This window comes from Bombina bombina, chromosome 5 (genome assembly GCF_027579735.1).
Source record: "Bombina bombina isolate aBomBom1 chromosome 5, aBomBom1.pri, whole genome shotgun sequence".
NCBI lineage: Eukaryota > Metazoa > Chordata > Amphibia > Anura > Bombinatoridae > Bombina > Bombina bombina.
Window position 1 is genome coordinate 843,717,434 of NC_069503.1, and position 22,809 is coordinate 843,740,242.

The 22,809-nt window shown below is 42.0% G+C and overlaps 1 protein-coding gene across 1 annotated transcript in view; it reads left to right on the plus strand.

The window, feature by feature from the left end:
* The window catches only part of RBBP8 (RB binding protein 8, endonuclease), a 353,058-nt gene that overhangs the window by 176,242 nt on the left and 154,007 nt on the right, over window positions 1–22,809 (plus strand). Inside the window, exons 7-8 of the mRNA XM_053715868.1 lie at window positions 12,129–12,322; window positions 13,278–13,379. Of these exons, the coding sequence (XP_053571843.1) occupies window positions 12,129–12,322; window positions 13,278–13,379 (296 nt within the window). The remainder of the gene's footprint in view (window positions 1–12,128; window positions 12,323–13,277; window positions 13,380–22,809) is intronic.

Consider the following 22,809-nt stretch of genomic DNA (forward strand, 5'->3'; position numbering starts at 1 on the left):
AGCTGCTCTGAATGACTGTAACACAGTTGCAATTCCAGAGAAATTGTGTAGGCTGGATAGATACTATGCGGTGCCGGTGTGTACTGACGTTTTTCCTATACCTAAAAGGCTTACAGAAATTAGTTGCAAGGACTGGGATAGACTCGGTGTGCCCTTTTCCCCACCTCCTATATTTAGAAAAATGTTTCCAATAGACGCCACTACACGGGACTTATGGCAGACGGTCCCTAAGGTGGAGGGAGCAGTTTCTACTTTAGCAAAGCGTACCACTATCCCGGTTGAGGACAGTTGTGCTTTTTCAGATCCAATGGATAAAAAATTGGAGGGTTACCTTAAGAAAATGTTTATTCAACAAGGTTTTATTTTACAGCCCCTTGCATACATTGCGCCTGTCACTGCTGCGGCCTCATTCTGGTTTGAGGCCCTGGAAGAGGCCATCCAGACAGCTCCATTGAATGAAATTATTGACAAGCTTAGAACGCTTAAGCTAGCTAACTCATTTGTTTCTGATGCCATTGTTCATTTGACTAAACTAACGGCTAAGAATTCCGGATTCGCCATCCAGGCGTGTAGGGCGCTCTTAAATCCTGGTCAGCTGACGTGACTTCAAAGTCTAAATTACTCAACATTCCTTTCAAGGGGCAGACCTTAATCGGGCCTGGCTTGAAGGAAATTATTGCTGACATTACTGGACGCAAGGGTCATACCCTTCCTCAGGACAGGGCCAAATCAAAGGCCAAACAGTCTAATTTTCGTGCCTTTCGAAATTTCAAGGCAGGAGCAGCATCAACTTCCTCCGCTTCAAAAGAAGAGGGAACTGTTGCTCATTCCAGACAGGCCTGGAAACCTAACCAGTCCTGGAACAAGGGCAAGCAGGCCAGAAAGCCTGCCGCTGCCCCCAAGACAGCATGAAGGAACGGCCCCCTATCCGGAAACGGATCTAGTGGGGGGCAGACTTTCTCTCTTCGCCCAGGCGTGGGCAAGAGATGTTCAGGATCCCTGGGCGTTGGAGATCATATCTCAGGGATATCTTCTGGACTTCAAAGCTTCTCCTCCACAGGGGAGATTTCATCTTTCAAGGTTATCAGCAAACCAGATAAAGAAAGAGGCATTCCTAAGCTGTGTGCAAGACCTCCTAGTAATGGGAGTGATCCATCCAGTTCCGCGGACGGAACAAGGACAGGTATTTTATTCAAATCTGTTTGTGGTTCCCAAGAAAGAGGGAACCTTCAGACCAATCTTGGATCTAAAGATCTTAAACAAATTCCTCAGAGTTCCATCATTCAAAATGGAAACTATTCGGACCATCCTACCCATGATCCAAGAGGGTCAGTACATGACCACAGTGGACTTAAAGGATGCCTACCTTCACATACCGATTCACAAAGATCATCATCGGTTCCTAAGGTTTGCCTTTCTAGACAGGCATTACCAATTTGTAGCTCTTCCCTTCGGGTTGGCCACTGCCCCGAGAATTTTTACAAAGGTTCTGGGCCCACTTCTGGCGGTTCTAAGACCGCGTAGCATAGCGGTGGCTCCGTATCTAGACGACATCCTGATACAGGCGTCAAGCTTTCAAATTGCCAAATCTCATACAGAGATAGTTCTGGCATTTCTGAGGTCGCATGGGTGGAAAGTGAACGTGGAAAAGAGTTCTCTATCACCACTCACAAGAGTCTCCTTCCTAGGGACTCTTATAGATTCTGTAGAGATGAAAATTTACCTGACGGAGTCCAGGTTATCAAAACTTCTAAATGCTTGCCGTGTCCTTCATTCCATTCCACGCCCGTCAGTGGCTCAGTGCATGGAAGTAATCGGCTTAATGGTAGCGGCAGTGGACATAGTGCCATTTGCGCGCCTGGAATGGGGATTACTCAGATTTGTCCCCTCTACTAAATCTGGATCAAGAGACCAGAGATTCTCTTCTCTGTTGTCTTTCTCGGGTCCATCTGTCCAAGGGTATGACCTTTCGCAGGCCAGATTGGATGATTGTAACAACAGATGCCAGCCTTCTAGGTTGGGGCGCAGTCTGGAACTCCCTGAAGGCTCAGGGATCGTGGACTCAGGAGGAGAAACTCCTCCCAATAAATATTCTGGAGTTAAGAGCAATATTCAAGGCTCTTCTAGCTTGGCCTCAGTTAGCAACACTGAGGTTCATCAGATTTCAGTCGGACAACATCACGACTGTGGCTTACATCAACCATCAAGGGGGAACCAGGAGTTCCCTAGCGATGTTAGAAGTCTCAAAGATAATTCGCTGGGCAGAGTCTCACTCTTGCCACCTGTCAGCGATCTACATCCCAGGCGTAGAGAACTGGGAGGCGGATTTTCTAAGTCGTCAGACTTTTCATCCGGGGGAGTGGGAACTCCATCCGGAGGTGTTTGCTCAACTGGTCCATCGTTGGGGCAAACCAGAACTGGATCTCATGGCGTCTCGCCAGAACGCCAAGCTTCCTTGTTACGGATCCAGGTCCAGGGACCCGGGAGCAACGCTGATAGATGCTCTAGCAGCTCCTTGGTTCTTCAACCTGGCCTATGTGTTTCCACCGTTTCCTCTGCTCCCTCGACTGATTGCCAAAATCAAACAGGATAGAGCATCGGTGATTCTGATAGCGCCTGCGTGGCCACGCAGGACCTGGTATGCAGACCTAGTGGACATGTCATCTCTTCCACCATGGACTCTGCCTCTGAGGCAGGACCTTCTAATACAAGGTCCTTTCAATCATCCAAATCTAATTTCTCTGAGACTGACTGCATGGAGATTGAACGCTTGATTCTATCGAGTCAGTCATTGATACCTTAGTACAGGCTCGGAAGCCTGTCACCGGGAAAATATACCATAAGATATGGCGTAAATATCTTTATTGGTGTGAATCCAAGAGTTACTCATGGAGTAAGGTTAAGATTCCTAGGATATTGTCCTTTTTCCAAGAGGGTTTGGACAAAGGCTTATCAGCTAGTTCTTTAAAAGGACAGATCTCTGCTCTGTCTATTCTTTTGCACAAGCGTCTGGCAGAAGTTCCAGACGTCCAGGCATTTTGTCAGGCTTTGGTTAGGATTAAGCCTGTGTTTAAAACTGTTGCTCCCCCGTGGAGCTTAAACTTGGTTCTTAAAGTTCTTCAGGGAGTTCCGTTTGAACCCCTTCATTCCATTGATATTAAACTTTTATCTTGTAAAGTTCTGTTTTTGAAGGCTATTTCCTCGGCTCGAAGAGTCTCTGAGTTATCTGCCTTACATTGTGATTCTCCTTATCTGATTTTTCATTCAGACAAGGTAGTTCTGCGTACCAAACCTGGGTTTTTACCTAAGGTGGTTTCTAACAGGAATATCAATCAAGAGATTGTTGTTCCATCATTGTGTCCTAATCCTTCTTCAAAGAAGGAACGTCTTTTGCATAATCTGGATGTAGTCCGTGCCTTGAAGTTTTACTTACAGGCTACTAAAGATTTTCGTCAAACATCTGCCCTGTTTGTCGTTTACTCTGGACAGAGGAGAGGTCAAAATGCTTCGGCAACCTCTCTCTCCTTTTGGCTTCGGAACATAATACGCTTAGCCTATGAGACTGCTGGACAGCAGCCCCCTGAAAGGATTACAGCTCATTCTACTAGAGTTGTGGCTTCCACCTGGGCCTTTAAAAATGAGGCCTCTGTTGAACAGATTTGCAAGGCTGCGACTTGGTCTTTGCTTCACACCTTTTCAAAATTTTACAAATTTGACACTTTTGCTTCTTCGGAGGCTGTTTTTGGGAGAAAGGTTCTACAGGCAGTGGTTCCTTCCGTTTAAGTTCCTGCCTTGTCCCTCCCATCATCCGTGTACTTTAGCTTTGGTATTGGTATCCCACAAGTAATGGATGATCCGTGGACTGGATACACTTAACAAGAGAAAACATAATTTATGCTTACCTGATAAATTTATTTCTCTTGTAGTGTATCCAGTCCACGGCCCGCCCTGTCCTTTTAAGGCAGGTCTAAATTTTAATTAAACTACAGTCACCACTGCACCCTATGGTTTCTCCTTTCTCGTCTTGTTTCGGTCGAATGACTGGATATGGCAGTGAGGGGAGGAGCTATATAGCAGCTCTGCTGTGGGTGATCCTCTTGCAACTTCCTGTTGGGAAGGAGAATATCCCACAAGTAATGGATGATCCGTGGACTGGATACACTACAAGAGAAATAAATTTATCAGGTAAGCATAAATTATGTTTTTGTATGACAGGGTGTTTTGTTATTCGCACATTGTTATTAGCATAAATCGTGTGACCATATTATTGCTTTTAGTATTGTCCAATAAGTGTTGTTTTAGGCTTTTAAATTGCCAGCACACCAGTCTCCAATTAGCTATGATTACGGTTTTTACCGAAACATGTTAGCTGAGCTTTTTGGCCACACTGATATGCTGGACCCCCATGTTGTTTCTTTCATCATTTTTTATCCCAAGTGGAATTGAATAAAGACTTTTTGGTTTTATACTTCACGTTTGCAGCTTGGATTTTTTTATTTTCATTATTTTCATTTTTTGAGATATATATATATATATATATATATATATATATATATATATATATATATATATATATATATATATATATATATATACATACATACATACATACATACATACATACACCATGGAAGAAAATTGCACTCACTGGGTTTAAATCACGAAAAAAAAGTTTACTAGCGTGACGTTTCGGGGTATTTACCGCTTCTTTAGACAAAGTTAAAGTGAACTGTAAACAAATTTTTACATAACGCATAACCCTTCCCCTCAGAAGTGCAGCAAATCCTAACAATCCCACATGTTTGGTGGGATAATATAAACAATACGTGACATGATCATTTATATACAAATACAGGTGATCACATATATAGTTGAACTCAAAACATAGCATAACAAAAATACATCCTAATAATTTAAGTGCTGTACAATCAAACTTATCCACTGTGTAATTGCAAAGTCTGCTTGTTGTGACTACAGTCTTTACAACAATGTGAAGTGGATATACTCCTGTGCACAATATAGGAAGCGCATAAAAGCCTAATCTCATATAGCCCAAGATGTAAAAATATATAACCAAAATACTATAATTAGCTATGTTAAAGCTATTTCTTATTACCTGTATGCAGCTTAGTCTACTATAATGGCGTTACTCACCGCTTCATTTTCGCGGTCATACTAAAGCATAGGGATAGGGCTGGATACTGATCCGTGACACGATCAGGCATGAGAGGCGTGTTGTTTACCTTGTATGTGATTGGATCACAGAAAATGGTCATCATAGCAGCCAGAATACACTCAGCTCTGTGTAACGCTGGCAATCTAAATAACCAATACAGACTGCTCATAGCCAGGGGTGTTTAAATCAGACTCACATGAATTGGATAATATGTGAGACAGGAAAGTCTGATAAGAAAACCTAAACACGTTAAAAATATCCATACAATAATCACCCTCATCATGACAATCACCAACATGTAATTATATAGTATCTAGTATATAGTATCTATTATAAGCAGACAACTTGCTAAAGATTTAATGTTGGAAATACCTATGCCTTATCAAACCAAATACTCCATACTGATAGTGGCATGATATATTGTAGCAGGATCTAATTTGAATATTTATCAGGATCTATTTAGAATATTGCATCGCAAGGGAACAAAGCAGGTATGACTTATACATTATGATGGCCCGTGCTGCATATACTTAAACCCTCAATATACTAAGATGAGCAAAACGGGGATAGGGATGATATATCACCTATTAAAATATCATTGGTCTGGCTGCCCCTATCCAAAGACTGAAACAGATACCCTTACAAATAAGGATGTGTGTAGTTTGATGATATACCAGATCTATATAAATTGGAGGATAGTGTTCAACTAATATGTGTGTGTATAAATATATATATATATATATATATATATAAATAATAATAATAATAATAATAATAATAATAATAATAATAATAAGAGCAGGTATTGGCACACCTCAAGACACATGAGACCACAAATTATTTCACATATTTTAACTTTTTTCCTTTTCTCCTTAATGCTGCAAAAATTACCTTCTTAATATTTCTTAATTTTTTAATTTTTTTTTAAATAAAGATGGGATCTTAGTCACACAATATGGCCATATTCTGCTCAGCCAGTCACCACTTACAAGGTGTCCCACATAAGACTGGTCCTAACTCAATGAAATTTAGCCAAGCTAAGCTCAAGAATACAATTCTAATATATCAAAATAAAATTTCCAATCTCTCATCCAGACTGCATGGGATGAGGCTTCCTGGCTACATGTTATTACACATACTTCAAACTTGTTTCCCAATGCTGCAACAATTGCCTTCTCAACACCTCTTAACACTATGAAATTAGCCAATACAATTCTAATATACCAAAATAACATTCCAACATTACAATACTATACCTCTCATCCAGACTGCATGGGATGAGGTTTCCTGGCTTTATATACACACAGTTAAATATCTGTGTCTGGAACACACCTGAACTGGGTGGAGTGCTTTAAACCAAAAGGGCTTTGGTCAGTTTCCCCAGTGATAAATCAGTAAGAAATAATGGTTAAGCACATCTAATAAACTTCACCCTCTCAAACTTCACAAACTCCCCCTTTCCTCTTTCTGACCACCATCTCCTTACTTGCAACATATCATCCCTCCCTACAACTGCCACTATAATTCCACCCTTACATCCGTCCTTGACAATCTCGCCCCTCTTACCATAGCTCAAAAATCAAACACTCATCCTCAGCCCTGGCATACTCCACTGACACGATACCTACGCAGATGTTCCCGTACTGCTGAGCGGCACTGGAGAAAATCTAGGAGTTCAGCTGATTTTCAACACTACAAATTTATTTTGAAATCCTACTACTCTGCCCTTAATTTCCATAAGCAACACTACTTCTCTACTCTTATCTCTAATCTTTCTTCAAACCCAAAACGTTTGTTCTCCACTTTCAATACTCTTCTCCGCCCTCCCCCACCTCCTAATACAACTTCTCTGTCAGCTCAAGACTTTGCCAACCACTTCAACAACAAAATCAACTCCATCAGAAATGAAATCGTCTCTCAACATAATTCCATTCCCTCACCCCCTCAAATGCTCTCAATCAACCACAACCCACATAACCTTAAACTTAGCTCATTCTCCCCTGTTACTGAGGATGAAGTTTCGGCACTTATACTGCGCTCTCACCTCACTACCTGTCCCCTTGACCCTATCCCCTCACAGCTACTCCCCTCCCTCTCTGCCACCCTTACCCCTATACTCGCACACACTTTCAACCTCTCCTTCAGCACCGGTATATTTCCCTCATCGCTGAAACATGCACTGGTCACACCTATCCTCAAAAAACCTTCCCTTGATCCTACCTCCCCATCCAACTACCGCCCTATTTCCCTCCTCCCTCTTGTATCAAAGCTTCTCGAAAAACTAGCTTATGCACGCCTTTCCCATTTCCTTACAATAAACTCCCTCCTTGACCCATTGCAATCTGGATTTCGTCCCCATCACTCCACAGAAACAGCAATTGTTAAGGTTACCAACGACCTACTTACAGCAAAATCAAAAGGCCACTTCTCTGCTTATTCTCCTTGATCTGTCCGCAGCCTTTGACACTGTTGACCACCCTCTCTTGCTCCAAACCCTCCAATCCTTCGGCATATGTGACACAGCCCTCTCGTGGCTCTCTTCCTACCTGTCAAACCGTACCTTTAGTGTAGCCTTCTCTGGGGCCTCCTCTGCCCCGTCACCACTTTCTGTCGGAGTACCGCAAGGCTCTGTCCTCGGTCCCCTTCTCTTCTCAATCTACACGTCATCACTAGGTTCCCTAATAAAGTCCCATGGTTTACAATATCATTTGTATGCCGACGACACCCAAATCTACTTCTCTGCACCAGACCTTTCTCCTTCATTGCTAACCCGTGTCACTAACTGTCTTTCTCACATCTCCAACTGGATGTCCTCTCACTACCTAAAGCTAAATCTCTCCAAAACTGAGCTCCTTATTTTCCCCCCTTCTTCAAAACTCTCCACCCCCAATCTCTCTATAATTGTCGACAACTCCATCATTACCCCTACCCCACATGCCCGATGTCTCGGGGTCACATTTGACTCAGATCTTTCTTTCACTCCTCACATTCAGTCTTTGGCTAAAGCCTGCCGCTTCCACCTTAAAAACATCTCTAAAATTAGACACTTCCTTACACAAGACACAACTAAGATTTTAATCCACTCTCTCATCCTCTCCCGCCTCGATTACTGCAACTCTGTCCTCTCTGGTCTCCCCACCTACCGCCTAGCTCCTTTACAATTCTTAATGAATGCCTCTGCCAGACTCATCTTCCTTACAAGTCGCTCTTCATCTTCTGCACCTCTCTGCCAATCTCTTCACTGGCTTCCTCTTGCCTCTAGGATCAAACACAAAATTCTCACTCTAACATACAAAGCCCTCAACTGCACTGCTCCCCCCTATATCTCAGATCTTGTCTCCAGATACTCTCCTTCTCGTCCCCTTCGCTCTGCTCAAGACCTCCTACTCTCCTCCTCTCTTGTCACCTCATCACACTCCCGTTTACAGGACTTCTCCAGACTGGCTCCCATCTTGTGGAACTCTCTGCCTCACTCCACTAGACTCTCTTCTAGTTTTAAAAGCTTCAAGTGCTCCCTAAAGACTCTACTGTTTAGGGATGCATACAACCTACGCTAACCTTACTTTATACCAGTTCCTCTCCTCCATTGCTATCCCCTGAACCCCCCTAGCATGTAAGCTTAAGAGTCCAGCTGTTTGTTGATCACCTTCTCAAGAGCTGACTACAACAGTGCAACTCTTGGCAGGGCCCTCTACCGATTTGATCCCTATAACTGTTTTTTGTACTCTGCCTTTGTTAATAGCCCTGCGGAATCTGTTGGCGCTCTACAAATAACCGATAATAATAATAATAAAATAATAATAATAATAAAAGCATATGTTTTTAAATGTACATATTGTGGAGTGCTGCCAAAGTGACCAAAATGAATATAATAATAAGAGCAGGTATTGGCGCACCTCAAGACACATGAGACCACAAATTATTTCACATATTTTAACTTTTTTCCTTTTTTTCCTTAATGCTGCAAAAATTGTCTTCTTAATATTTCATAATTTTTTAATTTTTTTTTAAATAAAGATGGGATCTTAGTCACACATTATGGCCATATTCTGCTCAGCCAGTCACCACTTACAAGGTGTCCCACATAAAACTGGTCCTAATTCTATGAAATTTAGCCAAGCTAAGCTCAAGAATACAATTCTAATATATCAAAATAAAATTTCCAATCTCTCATCCAGACTGCATGGGATGAGGCTTCCTGGCTACATGTTATTACACATACTTCAAACTTGTTTCCCAATGCTGCAAAACATTTCCTTCTCAACACCTCTTAACACTATGAAATTAGCCAATACAATTCTAATATACCAAAATAACATTCCAACATTACAATACTATACCTCTCATCCAGACTGCATGGGATGAGGTTTCCTGGCTTTATATACACACAGTTAAATATCTGTGTCTGGAACATACCTGAACTGGGTGGAGTGCTTTAAACCAAAAGGGCTTTGGTCAGTTTCCCCAGTGATAAATCAGTAAGAAATAATGGTTAAGCACATCTAATAAAAGCATATGTTTTTAAATGCACATATTGTGGAGTGCTGCCAAAGTGACCAAAATGAATATAATAATAAGATCGAGAGAGATAGAGAGAGAGAGAGACCGCCCCTCAGTACTACAAGTATAAGATAATTATATACCTGTGCACTAATGCTTATAGGCAAAGTGAACATCTATACTTATATCTGTAGAGAATCCCTAGGATTAGTACATCCTTACTATGTACTTTCATAATTACTCTATCTGGATCAGGAAATAATTCTATATGACAGGATACTGGCTTACAGGAAGCAGTGTCAATCAATATTGACAGTCAACCCTCTAGGTTGTAAAGTGTCCAATCTAAAAATCTTTTTTGCTTCGACTTGGACTAGTCTCTTCTTCCTATCACCACCCCTCTTAAGAGGTGGGACATGGTCAATATGAACCGTAGATCCTTAACAGTGTGTTGTTTTTCTTGTATCCAAAGCAGTTCCAATATCGCTTCGATGGTTCACCATCCTTTTCGTAATGTCATCATCTGTTTTGCCACGTAGAATTTGGCACAATCGCAACTCAACTGGTAAATGACATACTTAGTGGTACAAGTTAGATGATGACAAATCTGGTATCGCTTGTTCTTATGAGGATGCCTATATGTGGAGCACTGAATCATAGCATGGCAGGTCACACAACTAGGACACCTGTAGGATCCAAGCTTACTTGTTTTTAGCCACGTTTTATGATTTGCTGCACTTCTGAGTGCATCCCTAATTAGAGTTTTTCTGGTCCTGTCTGGAAATATGTTGTTGTTATATGTTACTGGATTTGAATATTATACCCTCTGTTTGCAAGGCTGCAAAGCTGGATACCAGACCAATGTATTTGCTTTGGGCAATGCTGGCAGGGTCAGTATCCATTAGTTTAATTGGAACAGGCCTAAGCAGTTTAAGATTTTATCCACCATCCAAGTTTGCATGTAGGTGTAGCCCTCAGTCGAGAGGCTTTGGTAAGGGGGTAGGTTACTCCTTTTTCAGGAAGCTTGATTTTACAATGTTCAGGTTCCTTGCATTTTTATTATAGTCTCACAGATATTGAAAATGTTTCAGCTCAAGGCCTCCCTAGGGAGGGTTTTTCTGTTCTATGTTCCTAGGAACCATTTAGTCTTAGGTAGATGGGATCTCCAACCTATTCATTGTTCCATAAATAGGCAGGAGCTTTCAGATCTATTCTGGTATATAAACTTTGAACATGTTTCTCAAGTTCCTACTTTCAAAATGGAAACTTTTAAGACTTTTCTGTGAGGTCTCCAATTGCTTTTAAGGTTGCTAACCTTTTATGTTCTTATTTCTAGGAACATCATTAGTTTCTGAGATTTGCTTTTTTGGATGAACTTTTTCAGTTTGTTGCTCTTCCGTTGTGATCAAGTTACAGCTCTCAGAATATACCCTAAGGACCTGGATACCCTCTTATGTGTAATCAGTTTTCAGGGTATTGCAGTGTTTCCTGGTCTGGATGATATCTTGGTTCATCTTTTCATTCAGTAGTATTTCTCACCTGTTGACTGTTGTTGTTTTTTCAACTACATGGTTGGAAAGTAATTTTTCCAAACAGTTTACTGGTTCCTCAGATAAAGATTGCTTTTCTTGGGGTTCTATAATTCAATTTTTATGAGACTTTTTTTCTTGGCAGTGCAAAGACGGTTGAAGCTTAGGTTTGCCTGTTAGAACCATCAGTCGCTTTGTTTTTCCTTCAATTGCTCTTTGCTTGGAGGTGTCTGGTCTCATGTTTTTGGCCATGGTTGCTATTCATTTTGCTCACTTCCATGTGAGTCCTCTTCAGCTTTGTATCTTTTTCCAATGATAGAGGGACCTTTATCTCAGTTATCTCTGAGGTCTCATTTACATTCCAGAACAAGTCTGTTTCAGTCTTGGTAGGTGAGCTCTTAGATGCACTAGTGGCACGGAAGAGTAATTCTCAGGAGTAATGGATCGTGGACTCTCACCACCTGTAAAAGAAAAAGGATTTAATGATCAATACAAAAAAATTCTAATAGAAGTTTTATTGTAGAATATTGTCATTTAAGATGGAGTAATACAGTTAATCCATGCTCAAAAATTTCTATTTTACTCTGATACGTGTAAATCCTAAATGTTAGCAATTTTGTGTTCTCTTAAATTTTACCTTGGTATTTGCTGTCCAATTTAGTACAATGTTCCGCAATTAAAATACAGTTGTATAATGCACCTTAATGGAAACACGTCTCCATATTTTGTTTTTGTGTGCTATAGCATTCTAGCTTCTTCCTGACTGAAAATGTGAGTGAGTGTGTGTGTATATATATATATATATAGTGAGAGAGAGAGAGAGAGAGAGAGAGAGAGAGAGAGAGAGAGAGAGAATTTTTATTATTATTTATTTATGATTTTAGAGAATATGAATTTATCTATGCATTTTTATTTTCATTTAGTACTGAGCAGAAGACCACTGGTGCAGAGTCATCAGCAGATCCTGCAGAGTGTGAAGACGGTGTTATTCCTGACTCCCCAGTCAGCTCCTTTCCGCTATCCATGGCCAGTCGTATGCGTAGAAAAAAGGAAAATCGACACGTCCGTTATGCAGAGCGCACTCAAGAAGGCCCAAGGACCAATGAAAGCAAAAACAGTAAGTGGTGTGTGCTGATCCAGTGTCTCACACAGGCACATAGTCCTTTTAGTGAAATGTTTAATCTATTTAAACATTCTACAGAAAAACGATAAAAAAAAAAGAAAAATAAAGAGGATTCAAGCACAAAAGGCTGGTGGAATGTGACATGGATTATTAGAATGAGAATTGAGTGAGGAGGATTGAGCAAAGACAATAAAAAAACAGTAACCGTTATAGATGAGTGATGGAGGGCATGAAACTCATGGGTAAAAGATGCAAAACACTTCTGCATCTCTCACTTAAGAGCTATTAAGTGTAGTAAAATCAATAACCTAAAATTGCACTAAGTAACCAGGTAAAGATGCAAGTTGTATACAGACATGAAAAAACATCCAACTGCATAGTTAACAGTTCTTAAAATCAATGTCTTGTAGGCAAAAACTATGAAAACATAATGACATTAAGTTCTGACTGTTCTTTCTTGTACATGTAACAATATAGCCTGTTACCTCATGCATTGTGGTAGCACACAAAGCTATATTTACCCATATGTTGTGACTTGAAACCACATCCATTTATAAACTCTGCAGATCAAATATGTCATTTTGGCTCAAAACTTTGCTCTATTTGTGATTAATAATGTTTACACAACATTCAACATTCTCTGATTACACAATAACACTATTCTCAAAATGGCTAGGAGCACTATTTAAAAGGATATAAAAGTAGAATTTCAAATACACTGGAACACATTTCAAATTCATTTTAAAACATTTCTACAATATGATTTTTAAAAAATGTATTACTACTTTAGTGACAAACCTTTTGTATGAAAACCAGCAAGCTAACTGTGGTAGGCTGGGTGCATGTGCATCTGCCACTCATGCATGCTCAAAATTGTGACCTTACAAACAAACAAAAAATGGTTTCTTATGGAATTTACACTAATTACTTGTTTTTGTTTTTTCCCCAGACCCTGGGAAGGAAACATTGTCATCAATGCAATCAAATAATAGAAATAGCAAAGATATTTTGGTTGCTGAAACATGTGATTTAGAACTATCTCCTCCATTAAGTAAGTAAATGCATGTTTGTTTATTTATTAATTTTGGTTTTCAGTAATCTCTAAAAAGAATATTGTTTGTATTAATACCACTATCATGTTTTTGATAATACAGTTTAATATTTATTGGGGCAGTGAGTTAGTATTTGGCTGCTCTGCAACAGATTAGTTGTCAAAGGTGTTTAAAAGTGCTAGATCGTTTCTTAATCACCCAGAGGTTAGTAAGAACTAGTACTGCATTAAATATAAATTTGATTCTTGTACAGAGTATGATGTAGTTAATCAGCTGTAAATTCTAATGTGTGATCACCAAAACACACTCGTTAATTTTTGGAGAAGGAGAATGTTGATAATAGAGGTTGTTCCAGCTACTTGCTTATGGATTTACATTTTGGAGCGCAGACCAATGTGAGACCATGGGGGGTATCATTTACAAAGAAGATAGAGAAACTTCACAGCAGCTTAATGATACAGCAGCTATGTGCACAGTATTTCTCTAACGAGACTTCAGCCATAACTACCATCAGGCGTCTCGGGGACTCGTCCCTGACCTCCCCCTGAGGGACACAGGTATTTTCTTCTTAATATGAGGAGAGTCCACGGCATCATCCCTTACTGTTGGGAAATACTGAACCTGGCCACCAGGAGGAGGCAAAGACACCCCAGCCTAAGTCTTAAATACTCCCCCTACTTCCCTCATATCCCAGTCATTCTTTGCTTTTCTTCACAGGAGGTTGGCAGAGACGTGTCGGAAGGTTAAAGATAGTCTCTTATGTAGGGTAGTACTCTTCGAAATGGGACTAAAGTTTTAAGTAGTCCTGTCAGCCTCTCAGTGAGAACATGGATGAAAGTTAGAGTCCGGAGATGCAGGGAGTTTTTCTGCAAAACCATTCCGACTCATATTAACTGCTCCTTATCAATCAGCGTTGACTAATTTCACTGCCTGCTTTGTTCACTCAAGTCCATGCCAGAAGCGAGGCTACCATCTGTCACACTTGAAAGGCCGTGTTTCTGTTCCACGGCGTGGATTCCGGTAAGATAGTTTCATTTTACTCCAATGTGTGAAGTGTAATGTAAACAAAGAAGCAGGGTCTCAGTGGTACTCCTTTATCTTATGGAATCAAGGGTTACTATCTCCTGAGGGGGGTTATTGAAGAGGGGGGACTTTACATTAGCAGACAGAATCACATAACAAACATGATTAAAGTGTCTCTTGGTCTCATGGCTATCGGAACATAACTGTCTTTTTTGTCAGGCTGCGCAGCCCTTGTGTCCTTTGCACGCTTTTTTCAGGCCTGCACGGTGTACCTTGTGACTAGACGTGGTCACGTTTCTAGTCTCCATTTCCATATTCCTAACCGTGTGGCAAAGGGGAAAGTTTGTTTTGCTAGTTGTCTGGGTCATAGGAGGTGGTGAGTGCCCCAGCCATTGGAGGTGTAAGGTGCCATTTTTATTTTTTCTATCCAAGTTATGGGGGATTCTGATATTTTTTGGAGACAGATGTCTCTGATTCAGATTCTACTTCTTGCAAAGAGTATGAAATGGTCGGGGTAATCCACGCCCATCAGTTATGTTCCGTATGCTGCCTTAGATTGCTCTTTTCTCCCAAAAGAGGGAACTTAGAGTCCGCCGAGCCATCCGCCCCTGGGGACCCCATATCCCGCGAGGCGAGTACCCTAGAACCTTCTTTGGCTACGCAAGCAGGCGTCCCTAATGCCGTTACTCCTTCTCAGGAAGGCGGCTTGTTTCCTCCAGAGGTTACGCACGGTTCCACGTGGCCATATCTATGGATTTGGCACACTTACATCTTCCATGAAGGGAGATGTTGATGAGATATTGTCCGTGTTCTGTTAACCAGGGCTTGTCAGACGGGGGATCGTCTGGGTCAGATCAGTCCTCTGGGGAAGCGTTTTCCTCTGAGGCTTCAGGGGCCCAATCCTCTGGGGTTGGGGTTGCCAGTTGCCCTGAGGAGGTAAGTCTTGCCTTTCGTTATAGACTGGCGCGCCTTCGTGTCCTGCTGCGGCATGTTTTGGCGGTGCTGGAGGATTCCAGTTCTGATAGGTCGAGGGTTCCTCGGTCTTCTGTCCCGGATGGCAAGCTGGATTAGATGGGTGGGGGATGAAGTAATCTCCTTGCGTCTTCACTTTACTCTTTTTTTTTTTTAAGGTATACTATTCCAGTCCTGTTAGTGTGTCCGTTCTTCTTAGGCGTTAACCTGCTGGTGTTGCCCTCTTTTAATTGATCCGGTTAGGATGTGTTTTATTTAATTTTAAAAGCTCATGCCTGTTATAATTTTTTCCTTGGGAACAATTTCTTCTCTGGAATTTGATACCAGCACATTCTTCAAGGACCCTCTAGAAAGAAAGATCAAGGGATACCTGAGAATGCCAAGAATTTTAGCTTTGCCATTCTGGCCAGAAGGGCACTGTGGCTCAAGCTGTGGTCAGCAGATAATGTCTCAAAGTTAATGGGACAGTCTAAACCTTGGTCATCTTAAAGTATTACCTTAGGTTAAGCTGCAAATAACCTCCTGCACCTTTTCTATATAATGCAGCAGGAATGGTAAAAAAGTTATTTTAAAATGAAATTTGTTTCTGGCCACTGTGAAATGGCTGCCAAGCTCAGCCCACTGATGAAATCATGATCTGGGCTGCATATGGCATCCAATCACAAAAGTCTCACTAGTTGAATTCAACAGACTGTCAATTATATTCGACAGAGTGCATAGATGAAGCCCAGATCGTGATGTCATCAGTGGGCTGAGCTTGGCAGCTATTTCAAACTGGCCTGAAACAATATTAATTTTAAAATAACTTTTTTACTGTTTCTGCAGCATGATATAGATACGGTGCAGGAGCTTTTTTGCAGCTTAATCTATGGTAAGACTTTAAGATGAAGAAGGTGTAGACTGTCCCTTTAAGGTTACTGTCCTTTAAGGGTAAATCCCTGTTCAGACCTGGGCTGGATTCTATCATAGCTACTTTCACCAGTGCAAAGGGAGCTTTCCTTCCACAGGACGAAAAATCGAAGCTACCTGGAAGCCCCCCCAGGGGTGGACAAAAAGCAAAGAGCCCAAGAAGGCTTCCCAAGATAAGTCAGCATGAAGGGATAGCCCCTGACCTGGTACCAAGTCGCGTGGGGGGCAGATTGTTTTGGTTTTGCAAAGACTGGGCTCAGTCCGTTCAGGATCCTTGGGTGCTGGAGATTGTACATCAAGGATACAGAATAAGATTTCTATGCAAATTTCTGTGGTCCACAAGAAGGAGGGCACATTTAGTCCCATTCTGGACCTAAAGGGGCCTCAACAGGTTCTTAAAGGGACAGTATACACTAATTTTCATATAACTGCATGTAATAGACAATACTATAAATAATAAGATGCACAGATACTGATATAAAAATCCAGTATAAAATGGTTTAAAACGTACTTAGAAGCTTTTAGTTTAGCTCTGTTGAAAAGGCAGTTGGAAAGCCCACTGCAAGTGGGAAATAAGACCCTCCCCCCCTCCCCCTTCTTTTGCATATGAAAAGACCCTTTACACAAACAGGAGCAAGCTGGAGAAGGTAGCTGACGGTATTCAAATAAAACTTTGGGGCTTGGTTAGGAGTCTGAAAATCAGAGCAATGTTCTTTAAAAATAAGCAAAATTATACATTTTTAAAAAAAAACAAACTTTATGGGCTTTTTAATTAGATCATTTACAAAACATTTATGCAAAGAAAAAATGAGTGTATAATGGCCCTTTAAGGGTTCCAACGTTCAAAATAGTGATTTCTGTGGATAGGAATGTAAAGGTGCGCATCCTTTAGATCTATTGTGGTCATGAACTAACCCTCTTGAACCAGGGGAAGGATAGATCTTATTGTTTCTATATTTCCTTTGGTTCGTCTTCTTAGACAAGCACTACCACTTTGTTGCGCTTCCATTTGGACTGGCTATGGCACCCCAAGTTTTCACCAAGGTGCTGGGAGGTTTGCTGGCCGCGGTTTGACTGCAGGGTATTGCAGTAGCTCTTTACCTGGACGACATCTTGGTTCATGCTCCATCATACGGAGATGTCACTTTCATGTCGTAGGAAGAACAGCTGGAAGGTCAATCTGGAAAAAAGAGCTCCCTCGTCACAGCTACAAGAGTACATTTTCTGGGAACGATCATTGATTGTCAGTTTGCGCATCTTCCTCACAGATCAGTGCAGAGAGAAGCTAGAAGGTGGCAAATCGTCTGCTTCAATCCAATGTTCTGCCTTCGGTAGCACAATGCATGGAGGCAGGAGGTCTTATTGTTGTGGCTTTGGATGCTATTCCATTTGCTCACTTTCACCTGAGGCCACTACATTTGTGTATACTCAGACATTGGAATGGAGATCATTCAGATCTGTTGCAATTCATTTGCCTGGATGCCCAGACCAGAGAGTCTCTCTAGGTGGCAGTCTCCTGTTCTGGTTATCCTAGGGACGTGTTTTTGTCGCTCATCTTGGGTGATCATCAACCACAGATGCAAGTCTATCAGGCTGGGGTGCTGTTTGGGGTTCTCTGAAAGCCCATGGAACCTGGTGTCAGGAGGAATTGAAAGTGATCTACAATGCTCTTCTAGCGTGGCCCCAGCTACGTTCTGTCTTGTATATCCTATTCCAATCAGACAACATCACGACTGACTTACATCTACCATCAAGTTGACACATTGAGTTTTCTGACGATACAGGAGGTATCCAAAATCCTGCTGTGGACAGAGACATATCAATGTCAGATCTCAGCTATCCACATCCCAGGTGTGAAGAATTGGGAAGCAGTTTTCCTGAGCCTGAATCCAAGTATCCTGATAGCTCCTGCGTGGCCATGCGGATCTTGGTACGCAGACCTAGCGACCAAGTCATCTGCTCTTCCATTGTCTCAGGGTCTGTCCTTTTAGCAAATTCTAGATACTCTGAGGCTGACTGCCTGGAGATTGATAAGCAGCAAACCAGGGAAAGAAAGTTAAATGGAGAGTAACCACGGTTATGTATGTCAATCAACTTGAGAGCAGTGTGTTGATCAGCTAGCTCCCAATTCACAATACATTCAGTGTTTTGAATATTGACAGGATAGTGTAACCAGGTCCTGTGAGGTTTCCCTGCCCCAGACTTGGACCGGTGAGACTTGTATTCCACCGCTGAATGCACATGTATTGAAGTGAAAATGTGAATACACTAGATATCTAGTAAACAGTATATGCCAAGAGTCCACACCTCATACCTGTGTGCTACTGGATCCTGAACGACAGTCCGTTGCGGCAATGTGTCCGTTCTCCTTCCTATGTTTGGAGCGTCTAGTTCAGCTTGTATCCAGCTCCTGCGGTAATCCTGAGTGAGCTCTGATGGCTGCGGTGGGTAACTCCTCCTTCCGTTAGCGTCCCAGGTGATGGGCGTAATAATGCGGTCAGGGTTACGGTGCAATACCTAGCTGCTGTGCTGCACTAGAGGCCGGTCAATATAAACAGAAAGTGAAAAAGGAGCACAAGCAGCGGTATATTGCACAAAAATAATTTTGTTTACAGGTAGCAATCACAGCGCCTTGGCGCTCAGAGTGAAGAAAAATAACACGTTTGTCAAAAAAACAAAAACAAAAACGTGAGAGGGGATAAACACCCCGGGGTAAATACTGAAAAGAAAATCAAAGACTAGCAACAAGGAAACAGGTATACGCGTTTCAGCTTACAGCCTTACTCATTACCTGGCTAAAACATAGTGAAGTGAACTTAAAAGCAGTAGCTAGTCTTCCCATTGGTAGTTGGGAACACTCCCCTCAATTAATCCTCCAATGGGTATTTATTTACGTAGCTGTGAACACCTTAGAAAGCACAGGAGTATTAACTAGTGTCAGCACACAGTAAATACACATAGAATTAGAAACAGTTCCTACACAAAGTTAACTACATTATGTGTAATAACAATCTAACATGTATAAATATTTGTAGTGAGCAAAAATATATATACGATGGGAGATAGGAAAGTGAACTCCGGACCCAGCTGGAAGCATTTATGGTGCAAGGAGACCGCTTCATGGTTACTGAAATGAAAAATACAAATAATATAATATAATATAAACATGGAACAACACATGTTTGCATCCTGTGACATGCTTGTCATATAAATGTTAAGCTATAGTTAAAAGACCCTAAACATAAAGACTAAGCCCTAACAATAATAATGGTACAGTTAACCGTTGATCAAGGTAAAGTCAAAGTGTGTCTAAAAATACATAAGTACTGTTTTCGTACACATCCCTTACTATAAGGGTCTGTAGGTGGCTTTTGTATAAAGAACCTGGCTTGCAATGGGTAAGTTATCCCTGGGGGCATACTAGAGTACCAGATACCAGAGTAATTATACTAAAGATTTCTGAGTTGTTAGACTCCTACGCTCAAGGAGTAACATAGTATGGACAGGGTGAACCGGGTGGGGGAGAGGATTAGGCCCTACCAAAAGTTGATGAGGTCATATTCTGAGTTAAGGCCTTCTGGAACTCTCGTCCTGAGCTTAAAAATCCAGTAGGCCTCCCTCTCCCCCAACCTGCGGACCCTGTCAACTCCCCCCTTACAGGGAGCCACCCTCTCAATGATGGTCCAAGAAAAAGAGCTTGTATCTTTCTGGTGTGTGCCCGCAAAGTGTTGAATCAGTGCTGTTGTGAGTACACCTGCCCTTATATCACTAAGGTGCTCTTTAATACGGGTTCTAGCCTCTCTTGTTGTAAGGCCTACATATTGGAGGGAACATTCCCAGCAAGAAATGACATAAACCACATATGTAGACCTACAGTTGAGGCAAGAATCTATCATAAAACTCTGACCTGTCATCAGTGAGATGAACTGGTTACCAGGGGCCAACTTCTCACAGGCCACACATGTACGATGGTGGCAGTGAAATGTACCCTTACAGCTCAACCATGAAGAGGTGGGTTGTCCTGTCCTTTTGATTCTTGTGGGTGCCACAATGTTGCCTATTGTTCTATTTTTCTTATATGAGTACCTTAGGCCATCTGCAACTACTTTCTGGAGTTTATCATCTGCAGATAGCATACTAAAGTTATGCCTCACTATTTGGCAGATTTCCCTGTATTGTCTTGAGTATTCCGTTAGAAAGACAACTTTGTTGTCTTTCTCATCTTGAGTACTGGACTTAGGCCTAAGAAGTCTTTCCCTGGGTATTCCTCTTACGGTGTTCCTAGCTTTAGTGATGACAGAACTCCTATAGCCCCTCTCTTTCAACCGTAGGGTCAGTTCATTGGCCTGTTTCTCATAGACCTCTGCATCACTGCAGTTCCTTTTCAGCCTAATGAACTGACCCTTCGCTACACCTTTGAACACTCCTGGCAGGTGGCAGCTAGCCGCATGTAGCAGTGAGTTACCCGAGATGGGTTTGCGGTAGGTCTCTGAGCTGATAAGCTGATCCTGCCTACCTCTAAGGGTCACATCTAAAAAGTTGATAGTGTCACTTTGTATCTCATTTGTAAAGTGAATCCCCATGGAGTCATCATCCAGACTTCTTATAAATGTTTGTAATTCGGATTCACTACCTCCCCATATAAAAAGGAGGTCGTCGATATAGCGACCGTACCAAACCACTTTGTTCCTGTGAGGATTCCCATCTCCATAGACGTGGGACAGCTCCCACCAACCCATGAATAGGTTGGCATAGGAGGGGGCAAATTTCGCCCCCATAGCCGTCCCACGCCTCTGGAGAAAGAAATCCCCCTCAAATTCAAAGTAGTTATGGTTGAGAAGGAAGTTGGTAACTTCCACTACAAAGTTCACAAAGTCTGATTCCGGTCCATATTGTTTTTCCAAGAAAAACCGAATGGCCTGTAACCCCTTCCTATGTGGAGTTGAGGTGTATAGCGATTTTACATCGGCTGTCAACCAGACATAGTGTTTCCTCCAAACTACTCTTGAGAGGAGATTGAGTACATGCTTAGTATCAGAGAGAAAGCTCCATAGAGCACTCACCATTGGCTGCAGAACATGATCCAGCCACTCTGACAGGTGCTCCAGTAGGGATCCAATGCCACTCACGATTGGCCTCCCCTGTACATTATCAGTGGACTTATGGACCTTTGGCAGGTGGTTAAATGTAGGAATGGTGGGATTAGACACTATGAGATAATCACGTGTCTTGGCATTAATAAAGCCTAGCTCCACACCATCATCCACAAGGGAGGCCAACCGCCGCTGGAACCTCCCCGTCGGATCACCCGGCAGAGCACTGTAGTCATCAATATTTCTCAATTGCCTGTAAGCCTCCTCCCTGAAGCTACTGGCATTGAGCACCACTATGGTGCCACCCTTATCTGCAGCCCTCACCACTATGTTTTCATTGCTGGCCAGGCTGTCTAGTGCCTTCCTCTGTAGTGCCGAAATGTTGTTATGTTGGCCCCTCTCTAACCTATAGTACAATTTTGTGAGATCTAACTCTACCCTCTGTTGGAATTTCTCTAGGACTTGGCCTCTGCTTTGGATGGGATAAAACGAGGACTTACATTTAAAAGATGGAACCTGTATATACCCGGTCCCACTGGCCTCATCCCCTAGTGTCTCCAGAGACCTAATGTCACAGAGTTCCTGGAAACTTAGTTGATTATCGGGCCCTAAGCCTATCAAGCTTCCTGACCTGTTCCTGGGAATGGATGCGTGGCTCTCATCACTCCCTTCCTCTTGGGAATGGTAGAACTTTCTCAGTGTTAGTTTTCGAATTAGTTTGTTGACGTCAAGTAATGTCCTGAACAAATTAAAGTCTGCAGTGGGTGTAAAAGACAGTCCCAGACTCAGTACCTCCAGTTCATGTTTGGTCAACACCACATCTGAAAGATTCAGAACATTCTGTAGTTGCCTCGGCCTCGGCCCCTCCTCTGGGGATACCTCCTTTGATCTTTGTACTGATGGCTTTGATCTTTGCTGGCGCCTCCCCCCCCGTCTGGTGTTCTTTGGGGGACCTGAAAAACCTGTTCTAATTGTACTCTCTCCACTTCCATAGCTTCTGTAGAGCTCGTCTCTACACATCTTGATTCTTCCCTATAATGTGAACAAGGCTGTGGGGCCTGTGTTTTCAGTATAGAAGGTGGTAGAGGTGTTGAATTATCCTTTGGTCTGGTAGCCTGTGCCTTAGGTGGTAATTCTTCCCCACCCGATCCAGATCCCTCATCACACGATTCACCTTCACTTTCGAAGAAGTTCACTCTCCTTCTATTTTGCCTATGTCTGTTGTTCCCCCTTGATTTATTTGGGTAAAATGTATTTCTATTTTGTTCCTTCCTTAGAGTTTGTCTATCCTTTTTGTTCCATACATAGACACGATTCAAGTCGTAATCCAGCTGATCTCTAAGGTATTTACTGTGTTTTATTTCCAATAGCAATGTTTTAGCTTCTGCTATTATTTGCTGGAGTGTGCTGTCAAACTTTAGATAGCTTGGTT